Source organism: Lepisma saccharinum, chromosome 13, assembly GCF_977018435.1.
Source record: "Lepisma saccharinum chromosome 13, izLepSacc3.1, whole genome shotgun sequence".
In the NCBI taxonomy this organism is placed as follows: domain Eukaryota; kingdom Metazoa; phylum Arthropoda; class Insecta; order Zygentoma; family Lepismatidae; genus Lepisma; species Lepisma saccharinum.
In genome coordinates, this window is record NC_139241.1 from 64,636,405 (window position 1) to 64,651,435 (window position 15,031).

Here is a 15,031-nt window from a genome sequence, read left to right on the forward strand (position 1 = left end):
CCAAAGTGTGAGTGTGACATAAATATTTGTTTTGAAGACAATCTAGCTTCCTAACACGAGAATTATCTTGTATACATAGAGTACTGTGATAAGATATTAATTTTGCGTTAAGCGTATTATTCAATTATTCTGATTAGTGATGTACGATGTGTGACTAATTGTAGCTCCTTGTCCGTCGTATTGTGGGGAAATGTCGACCGACAACAACACAGGATATTTTCATTTGATTTATGAGTAATGAAAACTGATAGACAATGGTGAATGTTATGAAAGGAATTCTTATTGAATGGTAGGTAACAAAGAAGAGCAATGCCATAAATTATATTAATTAATGTGTTCGATGGAAACATTATTTAAGCTGTAGTTGAACAAGTGGTCTGCAGTCCTTCGTTAATTTGAAACCGTAACGAAATCACGGTAACAGTATGGTATAGGGAAAACACATTTCTTCAAATTTATACGTACGGAACTGAGTTTCTGTAGACTTTTGAAAGCTCGTGGAACTGTTTTCTCCCTTCGTTCAACTTATTCGGCCGGTAAATCATGTATTTTTCGACATTAATGTCTCTCCGATGCACAAAAGCTCTTGCTTCCATTACGTTCGACTACGTGAACCAAATGTTCCGTGCGTTCGTTGACGTAACACCCGGTCAGTGTTTCCAAACTCGCGATTGTTTTGCCAGAACATGACAATTTTAACTGTGTTTGAATAACCTAACAGAACCTAAACCTAACCTTGCATGCATGGTTAGTGGGGCTATTTATGAATGGTTCATGGGGCTATTAGAATGGTGTGTGGGGTTATTTATGAATGGTTTGTGGGGCTATCCGTGAGTGGTGTGTGGGGTTTTTGAACCCAGAAAAAAATACAAAATGAGTAACACGAAAGTAGGTATTTTTCGGTGAAGAAGGTTGCAACACTGCAAACCCAGTGATCATCGACAACGCTAGTCAAGATTTCTCCGCCATATTGTGTGTGAGAGGAACTAACAATAATTAAAAGAAATGTGGAAAATTGAAGCTATTTTCGTGAAAGCGAAATCCCACCTTAAACAATGTTTCGCAATGCATAATAGGTAATTACGAATGTAAAAAATGACAAAATGAAGGAGTGAAATGTGTTTTCCCTATACCATACTGTTACCCGAAATCACGGTATGTAGTTGCATGTGAAGCATATTACATGTTATAAACATGCAGTTCCTACATGATTAGATTCTTAGCACACACCGAATACTCCTACTTTTTCATAGAGAATTACTTTTTCCATCCCTATACCTGTTTGTCAGTTAGCAGGAATTTGATTAGTATCGATTGTTGCCTGCAGATCAATGAATTTGCTTTAACAGATACACATAATTTAGCATGATTATTAAAGCCAATGTATTGGATTAAAAGAAGAAAAAAAAGGTAAAGTGCTTCCCTGTGCTTAGCACCACGCCATGAAGGCGTATAGGGGGTAACACCCCACACTTTCTTGATCCGGTTGTGAGTGGGAGTGATGTGATCAGCATTACGCCCCTGACCGCTTTTACCCCCCAGGGTTTCCCACAGGTACCTATGTTATTCGACGCTGGGTGGGCGCCGGGCCGCTTCCAATGGGTAAGTATGCGATATCGCCGGAAAGGATTTCTTCAAATTTACAGGAGAAACTACTTACTGAAATCAGTTTCTGTAGCATTGTCGAAGTTCTTCGAGGTATTTTCTTTCGCGGAAACTGAAAACTTCACCATAGAATGCTGTAGAACAAGAAATAATCACTTTTTATGCAAGGATATTGCATTTTCTGTAAAGCGACAACATTATGCTGTTGTTTCCATTATGTACCTGCAGATGGCACGAGCGTCGAAAGTCACGCGGTCTCGCCAGTGTTTCCAAACGTGCCTTTTCTTTTCCTCGAGAATTTTTTTTAACTATGCTTACCTAACCTAACCCAACCTGACCTTGCCAGAAATGATCTGTGGGGCTATCGTGAATGGTTTTTGGGGCTATCCGTCAATGGTTCATGGGGCTAACGTGAATGGTTTTTGGGGCTATCCATCAATGGTTCGTGGGGCTATCGTGAATAATTTTTGGGGCTATCAGTCAATGGTTTGTGATGACATAATGAACACGAAAGTAGGTATTTTTCGGTGAAGAAGGTTGAAACACTGCATACCCACTCCAAATCGACAAAACACAAGCACGACGCGCGATGATCCATGAAGAGTGCACACCCTATTGTCTGTTACCCAAGCGGAACAAGCAAGACAAATAATGATTCGTAATGTGAAAAGTTGACACTATTTTAATGAAAAAGACATAACTTCACCTTAAAGAATCTTCCGCAATGCAGAATAGGTAAGTATCAATGCTAAAATTAACGAAATAAATGAGTGAAAGGTGTTTGGGCTACATCGCATACTTACCAGAACATGTTTGGACAGGTAATTTAAGTGCAGTAAAATAATGCTTATTCTCTGTAGTGCAAGACCAATGACATTCAGGACAATATCCATGTTGAAAGATAAGTGATGTACTTTCGTCAGTTATATCAGGAAAACCTGCAACTGCTGGCTCGCTATCCGAGTTAAGTGGTTGCCTTTTGATCTCGACACTGAAGTTCCTGGGTTTGAGTCCTGGCTTGGGCACGAGTGTTTTCTGTGAGTGTTCCTTCACTAATTTCATCACACTCCATCATCGCAATTAGTCAAAGATGGCAGAAAAGTGTAATAAAAGAAACTGCAAATTCAAAATTTGTAACTAGACTCATGCTTTCTGAGCTGACACCTTGTAAAAAATCCCAGTACCAGTGCGATGTCCACCGAACACATCTCACTCGTTTATTTCGTCGTTTCTAACATTCATACTTACCTATTCTGCATTGCGAAAGATTCTTTAAGATGGCATTTTGCTTGCTTTTTTTCACGAAAATAATTTCAATTTTTCACATTAACAGTAATTATTGTTCTTCGTTTTTTCGCTTCCGTAACACACAATATGGCGGGTACAGCTTGAGTCCTGTAGTGCATCAATTGGGGTATGCAGTGTTTCCAACCTTCGTAACTGAAAAATACCTGAATAGCCACACAAACCATTGACGCATAGCCTCCTGAGAGTAATGGTTTTATGACTTATGAACTTTCTAGGGGGCAGAAACATATTTTTCGTGGTAAAGAGGGAATGGGATCAGTTTTTCTCACCCTGGGTATAGAAATCTAAGCTAGGGTACTGCTTTAAAGTACAGTCTCAAAACCAAAATTTGACTGATAGTATATTTTAATAGCATCAAATGCACTAAAGTAAATACATTCAGATTGTGAAGTCAGATTCATATCAGCACCAATTATAACAATGCTTTTTTCTTTCAGTGCCTCAGTCCATGTTTCATGCAGTTTCAGAGTGTTTTTTTCAAGAGTTACACGAGAGCAAATCAAAAAGTCTTTGTCCCAATTTTTTTTTCAGCCGAAATAATAAACTTGCAGGGAAATCAAAATATAGGAATTGTTCTATCTACCTTGCACTTACATTTGTCCCATCGCACCACTGGTTTGAAGATGACGCTGTTGTAGAATTCGGCCGCTTGATCGTGGAACCACTGCCGGACAGTGGTCGCAAATGAACCTTTGTCCAGCCAGGAACTTCTTCAGTGGACCGAACAAGTGCAAATCACTGGGGGAGAGTTCTGAACTATACGGCTACATTTCCCTATGGATCTCGATGGGCGTTCGTCCCTTGTTCCATAGAAAACGAATAACACTTTTCCTGCTCATACGACGTGGACGTGTTGAGTACTACAACCATCTTTGCAAATTGACAGCAGCGCCATACCGTGGAGCAGCTGAGAGTAAAAGCTGGGCCATTCCAAGAAAAACCTATTGCATTGAGTGTATATCTCTCTTTCTCAACCACACTAATATTTCGGCTGAAAAAAAAAAGTAGGGTCTAAGACTTTTCGATTTGCCCTCGTATAAAGAATGAAATGCATTGTCAGTCACTAGAAACAATCAGTAACAAGTGATTAAATATTTAAATAGTAAGGGTTATATAATTAACAATAAGTTAAAAACTGTTATATACATTTGTTGAAACTGACATAGCAATTCATTCCTTATATAAATGTTGAACAAAAGAAAAAAGAACACAATATGTGAAACTACATGGAAACATTGAGCAATAAAAAGTTTGTCAGTTGAGGGAAAGGAAAAAAATACAGTTCAAATCACTACACTGAAATACTTTCTCTCCTATATGAATTCTGACACCACCTGTTCTTTCAAGTAGGAAGTGGGAAATTGAATAGAAAATGATTGTGGACAGTTCAGCAGGATTCTCACTGATGGGTCATTCCATGTCAAGTAACATGATTCTCAACCTTATATTTTTTTATTAATTTGGAATTTGATATACTAAATGCTATGCAACATACATCCATATCTTGAGTATATCCAAAATTACAGGTGATGCAAAATATGTGATTTTCATGAGTTTATTTCATCATCTTGTTAAATTGCAATATTTGCAGCTACTAAGTCAAGATAGAAGTTATTGAGATACCATTAGAAATGTCTTGAAGAGTTCTTCAATTCGCCTTGCACTTTATGGCATAATTGCGAACCTAATCCATTTTGAGATGCGTCACACTGTATAATAACTTATTTATTCTGGTCGTATGGAACAAAGACCTTAGTATTTTGCAAAGCCAGTTTAGCTGCCTCGAATTGCTGCTGACAATCATTTGTCCATTGCCACCGCACATTTTTCTTTAATAAATTGTAAAGATCAGACAAGATAACTGGCAAATTAGGCACACATCTTCTGTAAAATTTAATACCTCCAAGGAAAGCCTTTAATTGTTTGGTGTTGCAAGGCTTTCGACATAGTATCAATGCATGCAGCTTCTTTTCAGAAGGATGCATTCTTTCCTTACTTAAAGTATATCCTAAATAATCAATTTTGTTTTTGAAAAATGAACACTTCCTCCAATTAACCATAACATTGTACTCATTCAAATGGTTTAAAACTTTATAACGATAAAAGTTGTTTTTGGACTTTTAACGTCGCAGTTTCGTTTACGCTAGAACATATTTTTGGTTTTACATTTCTGATTTACACTTTAAAACTGCTTAAGAAAACCCAAGGATTCTTTACTATTTTTTATTACAAACTTCTAAAATAAACTAGCGGTTAATAAATTTTTAATTTGCCCTGGAAAGCTGGAGGGCTTTGTTTTACATAGTTAAAACTAATACAAAAATTACCTCCAGTTGCCTTAGATTAATCTTAGGTTAGTAACGTGGATTAATAAACAGAAAATAAACACTTTAACCTCAATTAAAAGAATATGGTCGACCTACTAACGAAATTTACTCAGCGCTGCATTTTCACTTTGACTGTAATCAACACTTTGGATATAAAAGTACACATCTCGAGAGCTCTCGACACTAGGGGGGAAACACTATTGGCAGAAGCTCCTTGATGTCTTCTTTCCCTCAAAGAAATTCACCGCCGCATTCATAGTTCAAAGGTCGAACTTGGTATCAACGTCGTCACCTCGATTAGCAATTCTCAGTTCACAACTACACACTTACAGTGTTCTTTTCACTTCTCACGCTTCGACCTTTCCACTCGCCGCCGCTTCCACGCTCTGACAGCGCTCTACAAAATAGTAAACTCACGAGAGCCCTCCTACCTACTCTCTCGATTTCAACCCCTAAGTGCAGCACACACCTTTGCCACCCGTTCGAGAGACAACTCTCTGCTGGCCATACCCTCCCACAAGACAACGTTTTATGGACATTCCTTAACGGTCACTGCTACCAGAGCGTGGAATGACCTCCCCAATGACATAAGAAACTCTTCTTCTCTCGGCCAATTCAAATCAAAATTAACAAATCATCTTCTGGAGTCAACTTACCAGAACTGAAAACAGGAAAATAAAATTAAACCTTCTTGTAAACTGGTAGGACCAACACCCACTGACTTTTTCTGTAATTTGACTATGTTTGCTGCGTGTGTGTTTATGTTTTACGTGTATCTTCTTTTTTTTTTTTTACTTAGTGTGTATGTATTTTTGTCTTTATTTTTTATGTTTTTTGCGTCTTTCTGTTTTATTTTTCTTGTGTTTTTCTTTTTTGATATCTTAATGTTCTTAGTTTTTATAGATTTCATTTCTTGGTATCTTAATAATAACATACAGTTAGCTATCAAATTCAATTTATAAGATGTAATGTAGAGATGGTTAAGTGGAAGAAAAGGCTTGTGCCTTAACTTCGCCATCCAAAACAAGGAATAAATAAATAAATAAATAAATAAATAAATAAAAGTTGCCACGAGAAAACAGTTTGTATTTGAATAAAATTCCGCGCGCTCTTTTCCCAATCACGTGAACGTTGAAATGTCCGGAACACAGGACACTGTTAACTCTTCACTAGGCACATTACATCTACAAAAACAGTCCACGAATATCTAACTGCAACTTGCTGCCGATAGCACTATCAAATTCGCGAATTCTCCATACCCAGAGATCTCGACGCCAACTGCTGCATGTAAACTTCTGCAGCCAACGCGCAAAGCAACGCGGCCTTTCACTCAAAGGCTCTACAAACACTGCTCGAAAAACTTCACCACGTTTTTCTTTGTCCCTTTACACAATGCATATTAAGGACAGTTCATTTTGCCTGAGGGGTGTTAATCTCTCTATCCTCCTTCTTTTCTGAAGAAATAATCAGTCCTCAAAATAATCTGTTATAGATGTCCCCTCCCCTGAAGAGACATTAGATGGACTGATCAAGGAGAGCTAATGTCTTTTAGAGTCTTTTCCTCTCCTTGAATATTTGTACAAGCCTCGTATATACAATTTTCCTTTCAAAATATCTTTTAACACAGTATACGCACATAGATTTTCCTTTAATTTCACCTAATAATTCTGTTCAATCGTTTCTTGCAACCACGTGATAAGAATATTCTCAAGAAAGTATGCACAATTTATAAACATTGAAGCATAATAAACATATTTTCAATTTCTTTTCATTACATATATACCTTCATGCATTACATAAAATCAACTTTGAACCATTACTACATAATTTATCAATCTACTACAAGTAACTTCAATGAATCACAAATTGTCAGGCAAGTTTTCTAATTGTTTTAACTGATTTACATAAATTCTCCTTTTACTGTTTCTGCAATTCCATAATTTTAAATTTTCTTCATGTTGTGATTCAATTTTTTACTAGATCGGGTACAGGCGGGTAAGTGTAGAACATTATAAAAATATTTGGATTTCTATCTTTACAAAATATCATCATACTCATGAAATTAACCTAACAGTAAACCTCCTTTCTCTTGTCATGATCTTTACCTTTCTTTTCTTCTTTCTTCTTTAAGGTATCAGCATGCTCAAATTACTAATTTCAGGAAATTACATCTTATCATACGTCGCTTATCTTCTTAACAAACTATTTCTTAACTTGCAACAGAATTCTGGACATAATCTTTCACTTAAATATCAGCATGTTCTTTATTACATAACTACAATAATTTTCGGTTCGTCTTCGACCTACTATTTTTCATTTCTGGTCCACCTTCGACCTTACTATTTTTCATTTCTGGTCCGCCTTCGACCTTATATTTATGTGCCTCTCTCGCACTATATCTTAATACACACTGACTTTTATCTCATATAGCTATGTCCAAGAACTCTCATCACTTCATCATTCTATTAATGCTATTTAGCCTTGCTTTCCAAAGAATTTCCTCAAATAACTTTCTTCTGAACATGACTGTTCTATCTTCTTTCTCATTTGTTCTTCATTATTCTTAACGATTTTGAGGCTTACTTCCATTTTTTTTCTTACTCTTTGACATTTTTCTCTTATTACAAAGTTATTTTCAAATTCAAATTTTCATTATCTACCTGCTCATTGACAATAATAGTTACCAGAGCTTTTATCAAAACCATAATTAAACTTTTTACATTGAACCACAACTAGTTTTCACATAACCTATACAAAACAACTGACATTAAATAACTTTTTCTTTTCATTTTCTCAATTTTTATACTTGGCTCATAACAAAATACACACATTTTTTTTAACAGCTTATTTACATTTGAACAATTTCCATCATTTTATCAAGATTTATATAAACTAGTAAATTTCAAAATGGTCATCAAGAGAAATGGAAAATTAGATCTTTCTCTAAAATTTTCTAACTTAATAATTACATTTTATTATATTACCCAACAAATTAGAATGTCTCTCATCTTTAGATTTATCAGTCCTTGTTGTTTCTTCAGTTCCTGAATATTCCTGTTTGTCGTTACTATCATGTATCTTTTCCATATTCCTCTTCTTTTTTCTTCTCTTTTCTCTACTTTTCAAATTTCTTCTTCCTCTTCTTTCAACTTTCGTCAAATAGAGAAACTATTAGTCTGCCAAAACTATTTGTATTATCTCTTTTTCTTAAAGTCTTTTCTTTTTGTTTCCGATTTTCCATAGGTTCAATTTTCTCGCTATGAGAATCACCACTAGTAACTTTCTTCTCTGAATACTGACTTCTGTTGCTTATTCGTTCAAGAGTACTAATTATTTCATCCTTTTGTGTCTTCAGATAAATATTGCTGTTTATTTCACATTTTTAAGAATTTCCCAAATCTTTTTCCTCCGAGTTTAACTGTTCAAGTTCGTCTTCTATTCGTTCTTCATCCTTTCTTGCAGGTTCAATAATATCTTTGAAATTCATTTTAATATTTACATCTTGGTTTTCGGTCCGCCCACTCTTTAGTGGCGGAACGGTAACTCGTTTTGTTGATCCTCCTGGTTATGTACTTCGGCGGCGACGATCTCATCTTCGCTTCTATTCCTCCTAGGAGGCAGACTAGAACTTTCATAATTTTCACTCTGCCAGATTTTTCTCTCAAAACGAGGTGAATAGTTGCTTCTTCTTCGCTCATCCCACGAAGATACATCAGATCTTTCATTTCTCTTCAAATTTTGGTTTCCTCCTCTTCCAAACTGCAAATTGCGACGATAGAATCTTGAATCATTCCTCCCTTCATCATGATTCTCGAAACTTTCCCTCGATGTCTGTCTATAGTTATCCTTTCTCGGTGATGCAGGAGTAACACCGACATTACCAACATTATATCATCGCTCCTCTCTTCCTCCCAACGTTTTTCTAATTTTTCTGGCCTCTAAAAGAATCTCGATTCTTCTGTTCCATCCACAATAATTCATGACTCCTTATCAGATCAGCAACTGAAGACAAGGTTTTAATTTTAACGGTTAACAACATTTCTCGAAGCCTAAAAGGTAGTAAGTTTGCTATTAGGCTGACACATTTTTCTTCCGATAAGGCAGGTTCGAGCAGCTTCAGTTGCCTCGCCTTGTCCCAATAGAACTCTTCTACACTTCTTCCCTGACCTGGCACAAATTTCTGTGTTAGAACTTGAGCTAAACGGGCAGACTTAACATTTTCTGACTCAAAAGCATCCAAAAATTCCTTCTTAAATACTTCATAGTTCGTAAACTTTTGCTTATTTTCTATATACCACATTTTAGCAGTTTTTACCAACACAAAAGGTATCACATTCAGGTACTGATGCTTGCTCAGGGCCATCAGATTCAAGCTGTCTTCCACATGCCGAAGAAATTCAGTGGGTAACATTTCGTCTGTCTCTCCTGTAAACTTGGTTAACTTCGACACTTCACTGTACTTAATCCCTACTTCCTGCCTGCCAAGAATAGTCACACCATCTCTCTTTCTTCCTCTCCATCATTAGTCTTTACTTCATTCTGAACAAAATCTTTAAACGGCTTAAGGTCACAACACTTTCTAGAATCCTCAGTTTCCTTAAATCTGACAAAATCATGCTCTAATACGTCGACCCTATTTTTTATAACCTGTATTTCAACATCAGTTTCCTTGAACTTGCTTTTATTAACATTCCGTTCCTGAACCACACCAACTCCCAAACTTTCAACGTTCACTTGAATGATATTTAAATCATATTTCAACTTTTCCATTCCTGTCTGACATGATACTTTATTTTCCTTCATAACGTCCTCCATTTTTTCTTTCCTAGTGACTTGCACCTCCAAAATGCTTAGTCTTTCCTCCATCTTATTTATTTTTTGCATGGAAGCATTTATTATTTCCTTGAGTTCCAATTTATTCTGTTCCTGTTTCTGCTCCAATTTTCTGGATAAGTCTTCCTGCACGAGCCTATCTTTTTCCTCTTTCTGTCTCCGTTCTAACCTATCTTGTTCCATTTTCTTGTATAATCTCTCCCATTTCAATCTATCCTGTTCCTTATTTTCTTCCCATTTCAGCCTATCGTGTTCCTTATTTTCTTCCCATTTTAGGCATAAGTTCTCCTGCGCTAGCCTACTCTGTTCCATAAATGACAAAATTGAATTCAAGACATGATTTTCTTTTCCCAGACCAACGTCAACTTGACAACCAAATTCGTCGCTTTCTTTCGAAACACCCTGTTCTTTTTCCATTATTTTTACTCCAACGGCAGGTTCTTTCTCAACTCGATTCTTGCATCGTTCACATAAAAAGTCTTTACCAATGTCAGTTTCGTGTTCTTTATAATCTTCCTCACTCATTCCTATACAGACTTTATGCAGCCATTGTTTGCAACCCAAACATTCTATCGCTCCATCTACTTTAAACAATCTTCCACAACAATCCAATATTTCCTCCCACCCCACTTCGGGTGCGAAATCCTTTTCAGACGGAGTCTTTCCTTTTGTGCGAACCATGTTGCCGACACACGCTGACCAAAGTTACAACACAACCATAAATGTTTACATAAACATTGCCGACAACGACGCAACACAATGCCTGTTACCCCCCCTTTTTTTTTTCTTTCACCAAGACAATCTTAGGGGAGTTTTGGGCACCATATAATGATAAAAGTTGTTTTTGGACTTTTAACGTCGTCGCAGTTTCGTTTACGCTAGAACATATTTTTGGTTTTACATTTCTGATTTACACTTTAAAACTGCTTAAGAAAACCCAAGGATTCTTTACTGTTTTTTATTACAAACTTCTAAAATAAACTAGCGGTTAATAAATTTTTAATTTGCCCTGGAAAGCTGGAAGGCTTTGTTTTACATAGTTAAAACTAATACAAAAATTACCTCCAGTTGCCTTAGATTAATCTTAGGTTAGTAACGTGGATTAATAAACAGAAAATAAACACTTTAACCTCAATTAAAAGAATGTGGTCGACCTACTTACGAAATTTACTCAGCGCTGCGTTTTCACTTTGACTGTAATCAACACTTTGGATATAAAAGTACACATCTCGAGCTCTTGACACTAGGGGGGAAACACTATTGGCAGAAGCTCCTTGATGTCTTCTTTCCCTCGAAGATCTTCGACGTCTATCCCTCGAAGAAATTCACCGCCGCATTCATAGTTCAAAGGTCGAACTTGGTATCAACGTCGTCACCTCGATTAGCAATTCTCAGTTCACAACTACACACTTACAGTGTTCTTTTCACTTCTCGCGCTATAAAAGTTGCCACGAGAAAACAGTTTGTATTTGAATAAAATTCCACGCGCTCTTTTCCCAATCACGTGAACGTTCAAATGTCCGGAACACAGGTCACTGTTAACTGTTCACTAGGCAAACTACATCTACAAAAACAGTCCACGAATATCTAACTGCAACTTGCTGCCGATAGCACTATCAAATTCGCGAATTATCCATACCCAGAGATCTCGACGCCAACTGCTGCATGTAAACTTCTGCATCCACTTATATGTAGTCGCATGTGATTTAAAATATCCACTCATGAGAATACAATGGATCAGGTATTTATTGTCTGATTGTCACATTAACCTATCTCAACTTAGGCCATCGTTGGAAGTGTATCAAGACACGACTCTTATTTCGTCTATGTTAACATCTGACAAGTTGAAATTTGTTCAAGGGCAAACTTTGGTTAAATCGAAGGATACGACTAATGCTTCGTCTGTGTTAACAACTGACAAGTTGAAAATTGTGCATGGGCAAACCTTGATTAAATCACAGATGGTTAAGTGTGAAAATCTGATTGCATCTTGTGATGTGCAAGGATTAATAAAATTTATTAAGCACGAATATAAAGAGTTATTCGATAATGATATGTCGCAGCCAATTAAGCATTTTACCGCCACGATCCAATTTACTCAGCGCTGCATTTTCACTTTGACTGTAATCAACACTTTGGATATAAAAGTACACATCTCGAGCTCTTGACACTAGGGGGGAAACACTATTGGCAGAAGCTCCTTGATGTCTTCTTTCCCTCGAAGATCTTCGACGTCTATCCCTCGAAGAAATTCACCGCCGCATTCATAGTTCAAAGGTCGAACTTGGTATCAACGTCGTCACCTCGATTAGCAATTCTCAGTTCACAACTACACACTTACAGTGTTATTTTCACTTCTCGCGCTATAAAAGTTGCCACGAGAAAACAGTTTGTATTTGAATAAAATTCCACGCGCTCTTTTCCCAATCACGTGAACGTTCAAATGTCCGGAACACAGGTCACTGTTAACTGTTCACTAGGCAAACTACATCTACAAAAACAGTCCACGAATATCTAACTGCAACTTGCTGCCGATAGCACTATCAAATTCGCGAATTATCCATACCCAGAGATCTCGACGCCAACTGCTGCATGTAAACTTCTGCATCCACTTATATGTAGTCGCATGTGATTTAAAATATCCACTCATGAGAATACAATGGATCAGGTATTTATTGTCTGATTGTCACATTAACCTATCTCAACTTAGGCCATCGTTGGAAGTGTATCAAGACACGACTCTTATTTCGTCTATGTTAACATCTGACAAGTTGAAATTTGTTCAAGGGCAAACTTTGGTTAAATCGAAGGATACGACTAATGCTTCGTCTGTGTTAACAACTGACAAGTTGAAAATTGTGCATGGGCAAACCTTGATTAAATCACAGATGGTTAAGTGTGAAAATCTGATTGCATCTTGTGATGTGCAAGGATTAATAAAATTTATTAAGCACGAATATAAAGAGTTATTCGATAATGATATGTCGCAGCCAATTAAGCATTTTACCGCCACGATTCCAATGAAACAAGGCATTACACCAATTTTTAAGAAATTTTATAATGTTCCGTATTGGTTAAGTGACAAAGTTAAGTCTGAATTAGACAAATTGATTGAGCAATACATTCTAGAAAAGATTGACTCAAGTGATTGGGCGAGTCCTATGGTCATTGTGTGTAAGAATGATGGTAGTTTGAGGCTTTGCTGCGATTTCAAGAACACTGTGAATAAATACAGGGTGCTCGGAAATTCCCCTTACAAACTCCTAGGGCTAGTAGAGGGGACTGAGTAGACAATATTTGGAATAGGAACCCATGTCCGGAGTGTCGGATGTGCATGTGTTGGTATGCAACCGGGTAGGCAGTACATGACTTCAGAAGCAACGCGGCCTTTCACTCAAAGGCTCTACAAACACTGCTCGAAAAACTTCACCGCGTTTTTCTTTGTCCCTTTACACAAGGCATATTAAGGACAGTTCATTTTGCCTGAAGAGTGTTAATCTCTCTATCCTCCTTCTTCTCTGAAGAAATAATCAGTCCTCAAAATAATCTGTTATAACTTTAAGTGTTTTGGTAACTGCTTGTTCTAAACCCTTGCTAACAATAAGTAAGTCATCTTGGTATGGAATGACAAAATCTAATCCCTAAAGTATGCCTTCAATCATTCTTTGAAAGATTTGTGACCAAATGGCAATCTAGTATGTTGTACCAATCCCCATGGGGTATTCATTACTAGTAACTGTTTAGCTTGATCATCAAGTTTTATTTGAAGGTAATCACTTCTGAGATCCAAGGTAACAAATACACCACATCCATTAACTTTTGGAAACACTTCGTCTATCTTGGGCAATGGGTAAGTTATGTTTTCAACATACAGGGTGCTCGGAAATTCCCCTTAGAAACTCCTAGGGCTAGTAGAGGGGACTGAGTAGACAATATTTGGAATAGGAACCCATGTCCGGAAACATTCCGTTTCCGTGCTACAACTATGACAATGTGTCGGATGTGCCCTTGTTGGTATGCAACCTGATAGGCAGTACATGACGTCAGAAGATCACCTGATGGCACGTGAACGTCTACCCTGCCGCGGTATCCTGCCAGGCTAACGAGTGCCGCGTACTTGATCTTCCTACAGGAAGTATTGGCCTTGTTCTTGGATGCTGTGCCATTGAACGTCCCTCAGGAACTGTTTCAGCACAATGGCGCACCGCCTCAATTTACACGTGACGTTCGGAGACATCTTAACCAAAGATTCGGGCAAAAATGGATAGGCCGAGGTGATCCAACCATGTGGCCCCCACGATCACCGGATTTAACGCCATTAGACTATTTCTTGTGGGGACGTTTGAAGAGGATGGTGTACGAGACTCATGTAAGGACAGAGAAAGAACTGCTGGCACGAGTTCTGGTCGCTGCACAAGAGACTAACGGGACACCGGTGTGATGGAGCGATTGTACCGGAAAATGATTAGTCGGTATAATGTGTGCAACGACGTTGGTGGTTGTCATATCGAGCCATTGTTGTAGTTGAGCAGTGCCGTATGCAACACATCCAGTGCAGAAGACATAAACAAATTGTTGCGTTCCACTGTCAACACAAGTGTTATTGTGATCAATGAATAGTACGTTTCTTTGTTGTTCCCTTGCCATTGTTACCAAATAAATTTGTTTGTATTATGTACTGTCACACATCATTAGTGTTGCCCACGAGACGAGACTTTGGCCTGTCTCGTCTCGTGGAAATGCTGTCTCGTCTCGAAAATATTCGTTTGTCTCGGGACACATGATCAATCTCGTCTCGAATTTTTAAAAGCCTGTTTTGTCTCGTCCCGTGGGCAACACTACATCATTCAATTCTGCACCTTACGTAACACCTCATTTGACATGGTTGTAATAAATTATTACACTTTAGGTCATCAGGTGATCTTCTGAAGTCATGTACTGCCTACCCGGTTGCATAC

At 37.5% G+C, this 15,031-nt stretch overlaps 1 protein-coding gene across 1 annotated transcript in view; it reads left to right on the forward strand.

Moving 5' to 3' along the window:
* The window catches only part of Tfb5 (transcription factor B5), a 27,560-nt gene continuing 12,529 nt past the window's right edge, over positions 1-15,031 (forward strand). The window contains exon 1 of the mRNA XM_083133629.1: positions 1-289. Within this exon, the coding sequence (XP_082989755.1) occupies positions 255-289 (35 nt within the window). The 5' untranslated portion in view covers positions 1-254. The remainder of the gene's footprint in view (positions 290-15,031) is intronic.